Source organism: Nelumbo lutea, chromosome 6 (assembly GCF_056320005.1).
Source record: "Nelumbo lutea isolate HS-2025 chromosome 6, American lotus-T2T, whole genome shotgun sequence".
Lineage (NCBI taxonomy): Eukaryota > Viridiplantae > Streptophyta > Magnoliopsida > Proteales > Nelumbonaceae > Nelumbo > Nelumbo lutea.
In genome coordinates, this window is record NC_142689.1 from 7,871,806 (window position 1) to 7,888,832 (window position 17,027).

General features: G+C 37.3%; 1 protein-coding gene and 1 long non-coding RNA gene across 2 annotated transcripts; one reads left to right on the forward strand and one right to left on the reverse strand.

The window, feature by feature from the left end:
• Positions 1 to 2,979: 2,979 nt before the first annotated feature.
• LOC148847140 (protein NUCLEAR FUSION DEFECTIVE 4-like) lies at positions 2,980 to 5,315 on the forward strand. The gene has a single exon (XM_088948453.1). It carries the CDS (start codon positions 3,331 to 3,333, stop codon positions 5,098 to 5,100), a length of 1,770 nt encoding a protein of 589 aa, XP_088804579.1. The 5' UTR covers positions 2,980 to 3,330; the 3' UTR covers positions 5,101 to 5,315.
• Positions 5,316 to 13,271: 7,956 nt separating this feature from the next.
• LOC148847141 (uncharacterized) lies at positions 13,272 to 15,175 on the reverse strand. The gene is made up of 2 exons (XR_016100420.1): positions 14,965 to 15,175; positions 13,272 to 13,620 (listed from the first exon to the last, which is right to left on the reverse strand). It is a non-coding gene; the product is annotated as an uncharacterized LOC148847141 (long non-coding RNA).
• Positions 15,176 to 17,027: the final 1,852 nt, after the last annotated feature.

The window sequence follows — 17,027 nt, forward strand, 5'->3', positions numbered from 1 at the left end:
TTTTCATAAAATTACATTTTAGAAAATCAAAGACAATTTAGTGTACTTTTAGAAATTTACCATGTGTATATCCTTTTGATCAATTTTGTCATCAAATTTAATATTGGATTGATGGGGCTTGGGTGCCTTGCCTTGAACTGGCCCGACACTCGGGATGGGGTGGGGAAAATTCAAGGATTCTCCATCCTTGATGAGGAGTGGGTGCCTTGCCCTGAACTTGTCCGACACTGAGGATAAGGTAGGGAAAATCGAGGATTCCCCACCCCTAACGGGGAGTGGGTGCCTTGCCCTAAACCCGCTTGACACCGTGGAATGAGGACAAGATGGGGTAGAGTGTATTGACTATGGGGTAGGGACAAGGATGGGGTTCCCTGCCCCATTGCCATTCCTATATAATTGTTAATTATTATTGAAATAAATAAAATTGTTAACTTTTGTAATTATTTTTATTTATTTAAAGTCAATCAAAATTTCATTTAAAAATAATGAAAATAATAATAGTCATACTACAAATGATTAATAAAATTAAATATATTAAAAATATTTATTCATATTAAATTAAAAATAATTATTTTTAATTTAAAATGAAAATATAATTATTAAAATTTTAAATATTAACAATAACCTGAATACTTTTAATTAATTAACAATAAATTTTGATTATTAATTTATCAATTAATCAATAGTTTATAAAATTATTCAGTCATCCAAATTTTCCCATGCATCGCAAGGGTCCTGCTAGTTCAATATATAATCTTACAATCACATAATCATTTTTTATAAAATTGTTACTGAGGTCTATTGAAGTTGTGATAGGGTATATGAGACATTGAGACTATAACAAAATTATTGAATTTGTTCATCCATCTTGAACTTCTTACCATGCATTCTTCTTGCATTCACAAGATTGTCTCTCCCTTCTATCATGGACCATTCTTCTGTTGATGCAGAGCTTCTCAATGAACCAGGGGCCGCTTCATAACTCCTGATGGCTGATGCAGACCTATATTAATGAGTTTAATTGCTTTTTAAGAAGGTATAGAGATTCTTTAATGGTTGAATTTGAAATTGGGTTGATTATTATAGTTCTGAATATTTTATTTATTTATTTCTTTTAATAGTTTATAATATCACCTATTTATCTGTGCAGATACTTTTTTTAGTAGAGGCCATAAAATTTAAATTTAATAATAAAATATCAACTTTTATCTTTATTGTTTAAGTATGTTAGTACTATATAAAATGAATATTAGTCCTAGATTCCACAGAAATCATAAAATAAAAATTAAATTCAAATACTATAGTTAATACTTACACATGTGCTCCTACACTGGTAGACAAGAAGACAAAGCATTGTTTAGTCACTTCAGCTGTTATCAAACCACTTCCAAGAGCAAGACTAACAAATAACGATCAATGCAAACACAAGTAAGTGGGACCCATGAAAAAGAAATAAAAACCCTTTCTATTTTAGGATCCATTGTTTGGTTTACGATTTCAGGAATAGTATTATTATTTGTCAAATGAAATATTTAATTTATTAAATTCCTTAATTACTGAGGTGTTAGGAGTGATCATGGCCGGGCCAAGCCAGGTTATACATCTATGATAAGGGCTATAAGTTGGGCTTGAACCTAACCCGGCTTGGATTCCTGACCTGCAACATAAGCCCAGGTCTGAGCCCACACGGGCGTTAATGAATTTGTAAAACGGTAAAACCTACTTACCAGTTACCATGGGGAAACGCAAAGGTCAGGGACCCACGAACGAACTATATAGTATAGGTTTTTAATTTTTTATAGATATAGATCAAGGAATTCCATCACACCCTTTTTATGCGCCTAATTTTTGTAGAGTTTTAGTTCTAGGCCCTGTTTAGTGCGTTTTTTTTTTTTTTTTGTGCGGTGTTTTTTTAGAAACTCATTAACATGTGTTTAGGTCTTGTTTGGTTAGAAAAAGATTTAGTCATCGAAAACCGCAATTCAATAAAGATACAAGATGCCTAGTTTGAGTTATTTTTGGAAAATTTCAAATAAAGTATTTTTGTCTATTTTAATTCATCTTTATATAGAAAAACGTACATTAATCAGGTCTTCAAACTATTAAGATCTTAGTACAAAAACTTACATAATCTTTTAACTGTTTAATCCACCAAAAAAATCTTCTAAAAAAGATTTATCAAACAGCATCTTAATTTGGATGTAGGTCATTGGTGAGGCCTCCGCCTCCCCCAGGCCCACTGGCCCGGCCCAAACTAGGGAAAATCAGGGAACGGGGGTAATGTGTTGAGGATAGACGTGGACAGAATTGTCGTGGACAGGTGATCCGGTGGACTCAGGGGTTTAAAGTTTAATAAACTTAACACGTCAAGAATCGGTAACCCAATCCTGATAGACTTGATGGAGGCTGATTACCTTGGTCCATGTTTTCACAATTGTGCATAAAAAAGGGTACTGATATAGCAAGAGGATGCCCTATTTTTGACTTGATCACATCCTCCTCTTATCCAGCCGGATTATTAGAACTGAACCCCCCACCTACCCTCTTCCACTGACATGTTCTCCTCATAACCTTTCCATGATTCTATCCGAAAGAAAGACGAATGTTTGAAAATCTAATCCACTTTTGTTTCTTTACATGGATTGCCAGGTGTACATTTTTTCTGCCTTCAGATCGGAATCCAAGAGGATGTCATTTTTTCACATTTGAAAACCTAATCCACTGTTGAAGTGCTCCCCTCAGTCTTTAGTGGCGGGGTCTAGTCCTAGAAGTGCGTACCTCTCCTTTAAATCCTATTCACTGATCACTATATTTTGCCACTTGGGTTGGCACTTTTCAGCCTTGAGATTGGTATCTTATTCATATGCTCCCTTCACCGGTAAAATGTTGCCCATCAGGATCATCTGATTGCAATCCATCATGGGCCAATTAAATTAATTGAATTTGAGTTCCAGACTGTAAGGAATTCACCAAGTCGTTATCCAAACACAAAGAACTGAAGTACACTACTTATCCGATTAATCCATTTACAATTGTGTGTTTAATGAAATTCCTCCTTACCAAAAAAAAAAAAAAAGTCTAACCCATCTCATTAAGAGGAGTAGAAGACAATGCGAGTCTCTACTCTCTACTCTCTACTCTCCGATATTTCCCTTTCTTCTAAGTTTCATCTTCTCTTTGGTGCTATAAATAGCTTTCCCACCCTCAACTCTAACAGAAAAAGAACAAACCCCATAGCTGTTCCTGTAAGGGTTCTAATCTTGTAACGACCCCACCGTCTGCTGAAAACCCCTTCAATTCCTTGCGATTCTTCGGAGAGAAAGAAAAGAAATGGCATCGGCAGAGATGATCAGTGTTAGAGGCCAAGGTGGTGGTTTTCTGCTACATTTGATCCGGGGCCGATGGTTCATGGTGTTCGCCTCCTTCTGGATCATGGCCGGTGCTGGAGCTACTTACCTCTTCGGTATCTACTCCAAAGATATTAAAGCATCTCTTGGGTACGACCAGTCCACCCTTAATTTGCTGGGCTTCTGCAAGGACCTTGGCGCTAATGTTGGCGTCCTCTCTGGCTTGATTGCGGAGGTGACGCCCACATGGTTCGTGCTATTAGTCGGTTCAGCCATGAATTTTGCTGGCTACTTCATGATATGGCTCGCTGTCACCGGCAGGATCGCCAAGCCGCAAGTGTGGCAGATGTGCCTGTACATCTGCATCGGTGCCAATTCACAGAATTTCGCAAACACTGGTTCGCTTGTTACCTGTGTCAAGAACTTCCCTGAGAGCCGAGGCATCATGTTAGGTCTGATGAAGGGGTTCGTCGGCCTCAGCGGAGCCGTCATGACGCAGCTTTACCTTGCCATCTACGGGAACGACTCCAAATCTCTTATCCTCCTCATTGGGTGGCTGCCGGCCCTGATATCATTCATCTTCGTTTACTCGATCCGGGTGATTAAGGTTGTCAGACAGCCCAATGAGGTTAAGGTCTTCTACCACTTCCTCTATGTATCGATCGCACTGGCTTTGTTTCTCATGGTCATGACGATCCTTCAGAAACAATTTGTTTTCTCCCACGCCTTGTACTGTGTGAGTGCTACCATTGTTTGTGTACTGCTTTTTGTGCCCCTTGCCATTGCAGCTAGAGAAGAGTTCGCCCTAAGGAAGCTAAAGAATCAACCTCCAACAGAGGTCACCGTCGAGAAACCTCCGGTCGTGGAGGAATCAAAGCCGGCGGCATTGTCGTCAAATTCTTCCACCCAGTTAGAAGAAAAGCCCAAGGGTTCTTTCCTCTCAAGCATTTTCAAGAGGCCAGAAAGAGGTGAAGATTACACCATCTTGCAAGCGCTCCTGAGCATTGATATGTTGATTCTGTTCATGGCGACCCTGTGTGGGCTCGGTTGCAGTCTGACGGCAGTGGACAACCTGGGTCAGATAGGAGAGTCACTGGGCTACCCCACCCGTGTTATAAGCTCCTTTGTGTCACTGGTGAGCATTTGGAATTACAGTGGCAGAGTGTTTGCAGGTTTCCTCTCCGAATACTTGATTAGGCTGAGATTTCCTCGAACACTTATGTTGACGCTTGTCCTTCTCTCATCTGCTGTTGGTTACCTCATCATCGCCCTCCCTTTCCCCGGCTCCGTCTACATCGCGTCGGTGATCATCGGCTTCTGTTTCGGTGCACAACTGACGCTCCTGTTTGCCATCATATCCGAGCTCTTTGGCCTGAAATACTACTCAACATTGTTCAATTGTGGCCAATTGGCTAGCCCCCTTGGGTCTTACATACTGAACGTAAAGGTGGCCGGACTCTTGTATGACAGGGAGGCATTGAAGCAGCTTGCAGCTAAGGGCCTCACCAGATCATCAGTGAAGGAACTGACTTGCATTGGGAACCAATGCTACAGGTCTACATTTCTTGTACTAACAGGGGCATCACTGGTCGGAGCTCTTATTTCATTTATTTTGGTATTGAGAACACGGGAGTTCTACAAAGGAGACATCTATAAGAAGTACAGGGAGGAGGCCAAATCGGCGGAGACACAGATGGCTGTTTCCTCTGTGAACGGAGAACAAGGCTTAAAGGAGAAATCTGTAGACAGGTAGACATGAGTTTGGAGGAGAAGAGGGAAGTGGGCACATGGAGTTGCAGTTACAGAGGAGAAAAAAAAAAACAAAAAACAAAAAACAAAACTATTTTGGTTTCTTTTATCTTTTTGACTTATTTTTCTATTGAGAAGAAAGTGATAGAAATTATAATTTGTAGTTGGCCCCAATTTGCAAAGGAAAACAACTTTTTCTTTTCTCTTGTTTGGAATTCAGTCAAGGCCTCACGGGTTGTATGGTTGGACTGACAGATGTTTTTGACTGTTTCTGAGTTTTTTTGGTGGCACACACCAAGGATCATATATCAATTATCATTTTAACTACTAAAATAATTTTCACATGGGATGGAGCATGGACTGTGAGAATGACTCCTTTTCTGATTGGATTGGAGAAGAGAGTCAATTCATCCAAGCAAAGCCACCAAGTAAGACAGAAACTTGATTCTGGGAAGGAGAAGATGAACTCAGAGATCTCTTGCTTAGAAAACAAATCGATGCTTTCCTTCTACATTTGTATTTGGTAGTATTATTATCCAACTTGTCTGGTAGCACATATAAAGAGGCAATTTTTAATTAATGGATCCTGGTAGATAAATTAATGCTATATTTAAAATTTCAAATAATTCATATTCAAATAAACTAAGGCTCTGTTTTGATATTCTTTTGCTTTTGAGCTTTGAGCTGTAGAAAACAAAATTGAGCCAAACAGCTTGTGTTTTGGTAAGTGTTACTTTTGTAAACACTATAACCCAAAGTCAAGGAAGACATTTTAAACCCCCAAAGCTTAAAATTAGTGCTTTATGATTTTGGGCTTTAAAAGCACAAACTTTGAAGCTTATCCAAACACAATTTAAATAGTTCATCTTGGGATCTAGTCAGATTTTGTATGCAGGTACTTCCAGTTCATGCTTGGTTAGCTCGATATATCAAGATAAACACTGATGCAGGTGTCATTAAAAATGAAAGTTTTTTCCTTTAGTTTCTGGGTGAATTTTTGCTGGCTGCAGTAGGTAGCTTTTTTTCTTTTATTCCAGAGGTGGAATTTTGGAAGATGAATTTAAAGGGATCCATAAAGAACTTCTGCTTGCCTCACAAATGATGATGGAAGAAAGTAATTATTGAAGCAGATTTTCTAAGTGCCATGTCTGTTATAAATCAGAACCGATCTTTTATTCACTGGTTTTGCTGGGATATTTTTAGATTGTATAGCAGACTTGGGATCAAATCCGGGACCGGGGGAATGGGGGATGATGGGCTACCCCCGTTGTGTAGCCCCATGAACCAAACAAAGATTGTAACTACTCTCTGTTTATTTGTTCTAATATTGTAGATTACTTTATCCATCAAAAGAATTAATGTCATGAACCTTTCCAGAAAATGAGTTGTTGAAAGGCTATGTTTGGTTTTAGAACTCTCGCCCCAATTTTTCTGTTCCACTGTTATTTTCTTATCAAACCGAAGACAGCCTAAATGTGTTGGATTCAAATAGAAATATTTCTCATGGTGCAACACCGACACGTAGAAGAATGATGTAGCGAGTGGAACTGCTAAAATTTAAAAGTTTTTACTCTAAAATTTAAAAGTTTTAATAGAAAGACAAAAGGCACCAGCTTTAAACACATCACATGGGTCTGAGTAAGCGCAATGAGTGAGAACGTAACAGCTGTGTGATATATGTTCTAGTTAATGTGTCTTTCATCCAAACATTTTTACTTGTATTAGACAGAAATTATTCATTATTTTATTATTTTTGTCAAAATAATTAAAAAAAAAAAGACTAAACATGTTGAGAGTTGGAATTCATTTACATTTTCTTTTTTATTTTTTTTATTTCTAATTATTTTGACAAAAATAATAAAATAATAAATAATTTCTGTCTACCAGAGCAAAAATATTTGAATGAAAGATGCACTAACTAAACATGTATCACACAGCTATTATGTGCTCACTCATTATGCTTACATAACGTGCCTATTACATTCGCACCCGAAAAAGGGGTGATGTGGGGGAAGGGGAATAACGCCACAAAAGTCAACTTAAAAATGAGTCAGTCTTTTCGATTCTTTCATTGTTTATGGGATTTTGAACAATCGACCGTCAAACCATTATGTCAAGTTGACATAAGGAGATAAGCAATATTGCATCTTTACCCAATTATAAAGATGAGTAAGAGTTCATATATATCAATTTCACACAACACATGCATAAAATGATAAAAATTTTGATTTAACAATCAATCAAATTATATATCCAAGAAGAATTCTCGAATCAAATTAATTACAATGCACTTCCTACTGTTACTACTAACTTTTAAGTAACAAAATTCCGTAGTGTAGACCCTAGGTATTCCATATTGTAGTGACTAATTATGACAATTCCTTTTATTTTCTCTACTTCTCATACTCTCCAACTTCGTCATCCCTTTTTCAGCCACTTCAGAATGTTAGCTCTTGCTCGACAGCACTCTCTGATTCTCAAATATCACAATGGAGTGGAGCTCTTCACCTCAGGCTCGAGCCCAAGCCCGGTCCAATCATCGGGCCTAGATTATGAGCTTGGATTTATATAAAGTCCGAAACGCAATTTAGAAATTGGATAAGAAGATTTTTTGTATTTTTTACTCATAAATGACCTCAAAATCCAAAAATGTGGAAGATCTCACTATGGCTTTTACAAAGAGAATAGGAACAAAGAAAAAATAATTTATATATTTGTTTATTATATAAAATATGTTTTTATTATTTAAATGTTAAATATTATTAGGTTGGGATAGTAGATAATAAAATTGATTTATTTATATTAAATGACCCCAAAACCCAAAAATGTGGATGAACCCACTATGGTTTTAATTAGTAAAGAGAATAGGAACAAAGAAAAATATATTATATATTTGTTTATTATATAAAATATATGTTTATTATTTAAAATATTAAATATTATTAGGTTGGGCTCTGGTCGAGCTTTCTTGAGAAAGCCCAAACCCAAGCCTACGGACCCAATATCTTGTATTTAAGAACAGGTTCCAAGGGTAGATCCTGGAACCGAATTCAAAACTACCAAGGCTAGAACCAACCATGGAACTAATATTCATTGTGTAAGTTCTAATTCCACCAACTCCTAACTATCATGGGCCGAGTTTGGGCTTTGGGCCCAGTCCCATTCCAATTTTGGCAAAAACCAAGCCCAAGCCTGACCCATGAACAGGTCTAGTCCCATGTGGGACTGGAACCCCAATTGCAACCATGCCTTCATAGGTACAAATGCCACCTTGGCATACGCCTTCCTCGTTTGAAACTAGAGCTAGAGTTAAATTTCTTTTTAGTTTGTTTCTGCACTGTGTATAAATTTTTGGTAAAAGGTTTAAACATCCCTTTGAGGTTTTTCATTAATACCAAAGCCTCTCCTCTATTTTCAAATTAGACTAAGACCTCCTCGGTCAGACTTAACTTTAAGAGAACTATCGGAAAGTCTCTTTTAGCCTTATTAGTTCATCAAATTTTCAAATAGTGGAACCCAGCATAGTTTGAGAGAGATACACACTCAAGTAAGACAACAGAGAGATGACATGCCCACTATTCACCAACTTGTAGCAGATAGGTAGTGAATGGACCCACTCGAAACGGATATTTGATCTTTGGAGAACAGAGATCTCGCATAAATTCAAAATCAAAGGATTTCAAGATGAGTTAGTTCCTCTAAGATTATGAAGCTCTTCTAGTCGAAGGTGATTATGCTTGCAGGTTGTATGAGTTCTTGCTATTTGCATTCGTTATTACACTGTTTTTTTTTTTTTGAGCTATTTGTGTTGCAGGTTGCAAGAATTTCTCGTGTTCAAATTACATCGAAATTTAAAAAATAAAAACAAAATTTTATAAATTTAAAACAAAATTAATAAATTTCTGTTTCTGGGATTCTGATTTCCAAGCTTTGTGTTAGGTTTCTATTTTCAATCACTCCGGCAGTGCATGTCTAGAGGTTCTTATTTCAGGGTGCACTTCTACCTTTTTTTTTTCTTTCCCTCATCTTCTAACTTTTCCTTCCCCATTAGTTGAATTGCGACCAGGTGGATAAGATTCCTCGAGTTAAGGGTGTTTAAGGCGATTGCCTGTGTAACCTTCCAAATGAATTAATCGGTCCTAGTTCATCCCTATCTTTTTTTTAACAAATTTGGTTGCAGATCGATCTGATATTTCATAACCATTGTCATTTCCTAGAGATATTATAGATAGTTCCCACGACAATTAAAATGAATATTGCTGTATATATTATATAATATATGCAGCATACAATCTTAAGTTGCACTATATTAAGAGGAGACACAGAAGGTGCTTGAATACCAGACCTTTGAATCAAGTAATAGACTCTGTGACTCATTTGGCTCAAAATCAAAGTCACTGTTTTCTGAGAAAAGAAGTCACATAAGCATTACATCAGAAAAAGTGATGTTTCAGAAAACAGAATTTTATTTAGTACCATTTTTCCAGAAAAAAAAAATGTTGCTTCATTTTGAAAAATGGGAAGTATGGTCTGAACAAACGATCAAATTCAATATTTTTTCAGAAAACAGCCCATATCATTGTGGTATCATCTTGGATAATATATGACCAATGCTGAAAACTTTTTTACAATACTGGTATCAAATAAATCCAGTACTGTTTTCCCAAAAAACAACATATGTGACAGCATTATTTCCAAACAAAAAATAAACACTTACCATTCAAACATACCGAGTAGCCAATACCATTTTTATGAGAAAACAGTGCTGATAACAGAGTACCAATGCCAAACACCTACTTACACTCCGAGTTGAGTTTTCAAAATTTCATTGCCTATTATTGTTGATTTATGCGCCATGCGCTGTCTGATGTATTACAATGTTGCATTGTTATTTTGGTTACAAGACATTTTGTGAAAGCTGGGTGGAAGACATTTTTACATGGAGGAATCTATGGCTGATCAGATAGGGAGGTATTACTTGTGGTCTCAATTATACTAGTTGGGTGGTATTACGTTGTCTTGCGTGAGCCCAACTGCCCAAGGCATCCAAAGTAAGAAAATTATGAATTCTGATTGTGAGAAGAGATAAAACGTGTTATGAAAATAAATGTAATATCGCAAATCCCTGTCAACTCCACTCTCAATCTTGAAAGGACCAAATCAGCAAGTTATGTACTTTACTGAAAGGGACCCCTGTGATATACGGGCTGGTGTTAAAATGCCCATATTATATTCAGTTTTTTAATTAAATTGGTTGTGGGTGAGACTAAATAGCCCCAAATTTATTCTTTTTTTATTTTTAAAATTAAAAAAAAAAAACAAAATTTTAAAAGGATTGGAAAACAACATTAGCAGTATGTGGGCAACTGCATTTAGGATATAGTATAGATAGGTACATGGTGCACGCTTATACTCCAAAATACTCCATGGGATTAGAGGTACAAATCTTTTGAGGGTAAAGGGACTGATATTGGTCCAACTCGATCTGGTCCAATATGGATTCATTATAGGTGGATCAGGTCTAACCCAATTTATAAATATCTTGGATTGGGCTGCTCTAAATCAATGTCTTATTAGAACATCCAACTTGTTCAAATTGGTTTTTAACTCAGGTTACATCCAAACCAAAACATGACCCATTGACACTCCTACTCTTATCTTCTGCCAATGGACCGGATGTTGGTTCAACCCAACCTAGTCCAATATAAATCCATTACAGATGGATTAGGTCTAATCCAATCCCTTAAGTACTTTGGACCATTAAGTCTGGACTGGTCCAACTCAATATGTCTTATTGGATCGTTCAACCTGTTCAACTTGATTTGATTTGGACGGATCCAGCCCAAAACTGGTCATTAACACCCCTAGATACAACTAAGTACTACTCTTAAACAACCCACAGCCGCACAGCAACAAGGAGAACTACGTACAACCAGACTCACAACTGCAAAGAAATAGAAAACATACCACTTTAGACAACATAACCCATCAAGCAAACTAGAAGAAAGACTAACCACAACTAAAACAGTCGGATATTCGATTTGAAGAATTTACATCCATGGGCCCACTCTTTCGAGCTGAGCCCATTCAAATTTTAACAAAATCCCAAGTCTGCCCAAGTTGCATCCCTACAAAACTTGCCTTGGAAGAGTGAAGGTGGGATTTTATATTATAAATATAATTTATATATTTAACATTTTATATTTATAGACCGAGAAACTGATTTGGCTATAACCCTTACCATAGGTGTCAAGCATGGGCCAGCCCATTATCACTCCTACTCTACCCTACTTAAAAAGGCCATATTAATTTGGGGGTTAGCTAGAGTCTGAATGGTGGTTTGATTGGGGGTAATTGATTTGTCAAGATCATTTACAAAACAAAATATATAATTTTGAGGGTTTTGGGGGAATCACTGATTAGTGATTACTTCAATAAATTTGTTTGGTACAAATACTGTTAATGACGTGATTTAAGAAAAATGTTAACTGCCACCACATTAATGAGCTGTACATAATTGACATCTCATGAAATTAATTAGGACTAACCCATTCCTCCACTGATTTTTTTGAGGAACGAGTCTTATGAAATGGGATTTTTCATACCTTTTTAAGGAATTGGTTGATGTGACAATTTTATAAATTGGAATCAACAAATCAATTCCTCCAACCAAACACCCCCGGAAGAGTCTTAAATTTGAGAGGTTTACATGACAGGGCAATCTTCAATGTGGCAGCTTTTACTATCACGTAACACAGGATTTCACATGTTCCCCAACTCCGACTTTTTCATTCACTGTGCAGCTTTCAGCCTACCATATAGGCAAGCAAAACCAAACACTTTTTATTCATGACACCTGTGAACTTTGAAACTTCAACGGTCTGTGCCCTTTGGGAAAGTTGAAATGAAATGGACAAAATCACCCACAAACGAAAAAGATTGAACTGGACTGTGATGTAAACACATGGCCAGTCGACTCGGTCCAGATGGTCTGGCTTGAGTTGTCTGGATTGGCTATGTCATGCCTCCATTCGACTCCATTCAAGTAAGATAGCTTCTCTCAACAAGACGACTACATGGTCAAGCCAGAATCCAGAAGGGTTGTCTAACTTGGGTCATGTACTCCAATTTCCACATGACCCATCAGCCCTCTTTGCCACGTTCTGCTTGGATCATTATTCAGATGCTTGTCACAGCTTGAACTATGGTCGGCTTGTTCCTGAGATCAGTCCTGTCATAATCAAAGCCTAGCTTCAATTTTGCAGCTCGTGGTCCAAGCTTAAACGAACTCAGCTAATTTTGGGTTCTGGGCCCTTTATAAGCTTGCAAGATTCGGGCCTGAATGAGTCCAACATCTGACAACGAAAGCCAGTGAAACAAGCCAAGTTGAATGCGAGTCAGAACTAAGCTAACCGCCTAAGCTCATTAAAAATTTGGGTCCGTGCATCTAATCCAAACATAAGATTTTGTCTATTTGCTAAAGCTTCTCCAAATTACATTGGGCTGCAATGTACTTCACCCTTAATTTTTCTTCAAATTTTCAAAATATAATGCCATCTTTGAAAAGCTTCTCCAAATTATGTAGCCTTAACCCAACTTATTTTGGATCAATTCACTCCCACGCCATCTTTGAAGGTTTTCTCCTCTCCACTCAACCTGTATTGGCCAACACACCATCTTTGGAGGCTTCTCACCTCCACCCCACTCCCATTCTCTGACTCCTATTTTGTTTATCCTCTTACTGCACCTCAAGAAACCTCTGTAATTTAGACCTCAGAGAACCAAAACCAGAGCTTCTCAGCTATGAAGAAATAAAAGAGAGACATTTGCTCCTACAGATTTCTTATCTGGTTTATCACAAAACTGTAAATGGAAGATTCATCACCTCTCTTAGTCCCACAAACCCCACAAGAGAATTCGCAAGCCTCTCCAAAATCATTGAAAAAAAAAAAAGGCTTTGTTAGTTCGTTAATGGAGGACACTTCACTTTGCTTTACTTCCTTCAAAGAAGACACTTAGGCCCGTTTAGCATCAATTCTGAGGATTCTCATTCTTAGAATCCTTTCAGAAAAGAATGGATTCTGAGAATTTTCATCCTGAGAATCACCAGTCTTATTTGGCACAGTCATTTGATTCCTATTTCTCAAAAATAGAATTACGTTTGGCAACAACAAATTTCTTGGAATCAATTCTTTGACCTATTGATAGATAAAACCATTTCTATTCTAATAAATATAAGTTCAAATAAAATGACATTGCACTCTAATTCGTTTAAAACATTATCAAATACATATAAAAGAAAAGAGACCAGCTCCCGTGTCCACACATGTTCATTTTAAAATTAAAATGATACATATAATTAATAAAAAAATGCCCAACAAGCTGTGATCATGTAGCACCCGCATGCAGTGATTGTAAAAATCAAATCCCTCCTTAGAAGATGGTTTTGTTGCACTTCATCATGTACGATGACTTCTTCTTTGGGCATATATTGATCAACCAAGATGAAATCATTTCTATGTACCTACATGTGAATTATGGTATAATCAGTGCGTATCTTACTAATGACTACCATTGGTTGCTTGCTTTTCTTAATATTTAAAGTATATTAGCTTGTAGTTTTGATTGGATTACAAGTTTTCACCATAGATAGGGTAGTTATTGGCCATTGAAGGAGGAACATACAATCAGACAAACTTCAGGTAAAGAAACCAAACCTGGTTAGGAAAAAAAAAAAAGATTTAGAATTTATTTGGAACAGTAAGAACCAAACCATGAAAAGTTGAGTGCTAACACTTAAGAGAGTTCTTTATTTCTTTGGATAAACACTTAAGATGTCTCCTCACTTTTCTGAGAATTGCTATGACCTCCCCTATGTTGACCTAATCCCAAAACCTCCACTGTGAGATGAATTGCATTTGTTTTAACAGAATATATCCAAATGTCTGAAAAGTCATTGTGAGTAACAGGTGAATTACCTTCTTTCTTCAACTCTGGATCAGATAAAATAGTCGTTGCAGCTGTTTTTCAAAACCCTCCTTACGAATTTAATCGGGAAACTCTAGCACCCACAGTAAGGTTTGCCCAGTATTTGGATACAGCATTGAGATGGTGGTGAACAAAGATTGTTGTGCCAAAGATACCCTTTGTCTTATATAATACGATTAAGAACATGGTGAGTGGAAAACTTGGCATAGCCTATGAAAGCATATGGACAACTTGTACAAAGTCTACAAAAGTGAATGCCAACTTAGTTGGGTTGACAATAGGGTGGCATATCTCACTAGATTTATTTCCCAATAAATCTGTCCCGAGTGTTTTGGGATTTTTTGTTTTTTTGCTTTGCTTTTGAGGTTTTGTATTTGGAAGTTATTCTTGATTTTGAGTATGTATTATTTGAAGGTTTTTGATATTGTTGCAGGTGAATTAATTGAAAACTCTATCAAGTTTATCTTTTTTCTACCCTAAAACATGCCAGAAATTTTGAAACAGGGATTGGTTGTTGAGTATCATTCTAGAGGATTTGGTATCATGGTTCTGATGAGGATTCTAAGGTCCCTTCATGAGCAACAGTCACTTTATTGGGATCAAGAGAGAACGAAACAAAGAGAAAATAGGAAGTAGAACGAAATCGAGAGAAAAATGACATCTGTAACAGCCCATGCACCTTTAACTTGCAACAATAAAATTTATTGGAACCAAGAGTTCCATACAGTGAGTTGGGAAAGTGACGACAGTGCTAGAGAGGATTGGTGGAGAAAGAACGATTGAAACGATTCCCAGACTGAAAAGCAAAAGAAAATAAACAATTGAAACTTGGTTTCAATTTTCAAATGTGGAGAAAACAAACCTGGTTTGAAATATTTACCTGAGAAAGATTATGAGGAAGATGGATGTCGACGGCACTGGAGAGGAGTGGTAGAGAGCCGTTGCAACTCGTAAGAAGATACAAGACAAAATGAGAACGAGAATGAGGGTTTAGGTCAAGATGTTTATAATTACCGTAGTACCCTTATTTTCTCGTGTGACTCTTGTCACATGTGTTCGTTTTTAAACAATGACGATGCGAGAATGACTTCGACCGAGAATTCTCATTCTCTGAATCCAGATTTATTTACAACAATGAATGGGGCTGGCCGAGGGAGTTTTTCATCCCGTTTCGAAAGAGAAACGGGGGCCAGGCAAAACCAAACGCATTTCTCATTTTCAAAATCGCTAGAAACGATTTTTTGGAGTGATGCCAAATAGGGCCTTACTTTATCTCTTAGTCTCTTATCTCAAAGTGAAGGCTCTGCAGAAACTCAAAGAGAAGTTGTTGACCTCTCAAGGACTGAATCCATGTGGAATATTCCCCTTTTGGGTGGAGACGGGAAGGCTACTGTAATTCTGTTAAAGTTTCTTCAAGATGGGATTTCAGGATTTCTGATGCCCTCACCATGTTGAAGAAATGCTTAGCCTGGAGAAAAGGCTTCGGTGGAGAGAACATTTGTGATGAGGATTTGGGATTTAAGGAGCTTGAAGGCGTGGTGGCTTAGATGCATGCTTACAACAGAGAAGGCCATCCCATCCGTCATAATTCTTATGGGGTCTTCAAAGATAAGCACCATAGATCTCCGCCTAGATTTGCCCTAACAATTCTAGATCTAAAGTCCCAAGATCATATTCCCCCAGATCTATTATTTCAAATATGATACAAATTTCTATATTTCTCAAGACTCTTTTCGCCTTAAATACAAAATTTTCATGTTTCTCACCTAAAATCAACCAGCAGCAATAGAAAGAGAAGAAAAAATCTGATTCTTTTATTGGTAAGTTAGGTTTTGTTATGAAAATTTAAAGAACAATGAAAAGGCAAAATTGATTGTAAAAGGATAGTTTTGAAATTAAGAACAACTATATAACTCATATGGCATCACATGCCAACGGATTATAATGGTGCACTAATGATAGTGGGATTTTGATACTTTAAGTGATTATGCAAACAGTATGATAAATTTTTGTCCATTTGCTAAACCTTAGGGGTATTTTAAGTATTTAATCCCAAAATTAATAAAGTTGGTTGAATCCACAAAATCAAATATGTTTACAAACAAATTACAAAAACAGCGAGCGGAAAAAAAAAAAAAAGTAAACCTTTATAGACCAAATTACCCACCCCATTTCTGATTATTCTCTCTTCCTTTCTCCCATTCTATTTCTACTTTTTCTTCCCCGTTGGCACCGTCAAACATGGTGACCACCAAACCGATCCGGTGGTTCCACCCCCCACTCTTCTTCTTCTTCTTCTTCGTTGTAGCAAAACCGCCATCAAAATCTTGAACTTGCATCTTGACTCCACCAAATTCTTGAATCTCGTGTACCTCCTCTGAACGACACCAACAGTGGTGGGAACACATTAGAATCAGTTCTTGATGGTGAATGATCGAGTTATAGGACAGAGAGAAAAATTCTATTGTTGCTGCTAATCTAGGTTGCAGTGGTAGGCGAAAATGAGGAAGGTGGAGAACAAGGAAGTGTTAATGATGAATGTGTGATTGTGTTATTGCATGGATAGAGGAAAAGGTGGGGAATAAAATAAATCACAGGAGCCAGTGGAAAATGAGCCAAAGAGGAGAACTAATGGGGGGTTGGTTTCTAGCATTGTTGCTAATTCGAATTGCAACAGCGGCCGGGAGACAGAGTAGAGCGATGAGGGGATTGGTTCGGATGATGTAGGGAGAGAGATAAAGAGAGAGAGGGAGAGATATTGGTGGTGGCTAAGTTCAGATTTGCAGCATTGCAATGGCGGTAGTGACAGATTTAACCACTACTGTTGGCTTGAGTTATAGCGGAAAGCAGAGATAGGGGAAGTCGGAGGAAGGGAGAGAGAGATCTAGAGAGAGAGAGAAGTCAGATAGAGAGTGAGAGAAGAGGGAGTAGGAGAGATCAGAG

Bases quoted from the DNA above. Each gene is read 5' to 3' on its own strand.
- LOC148847140 (XM_088948453.1), top strand. From the start codon at position 3,331: ATGGCATCGGCAGAGATGATCAGTGTTAGAGGCCAAGGTGGTGGTTTT.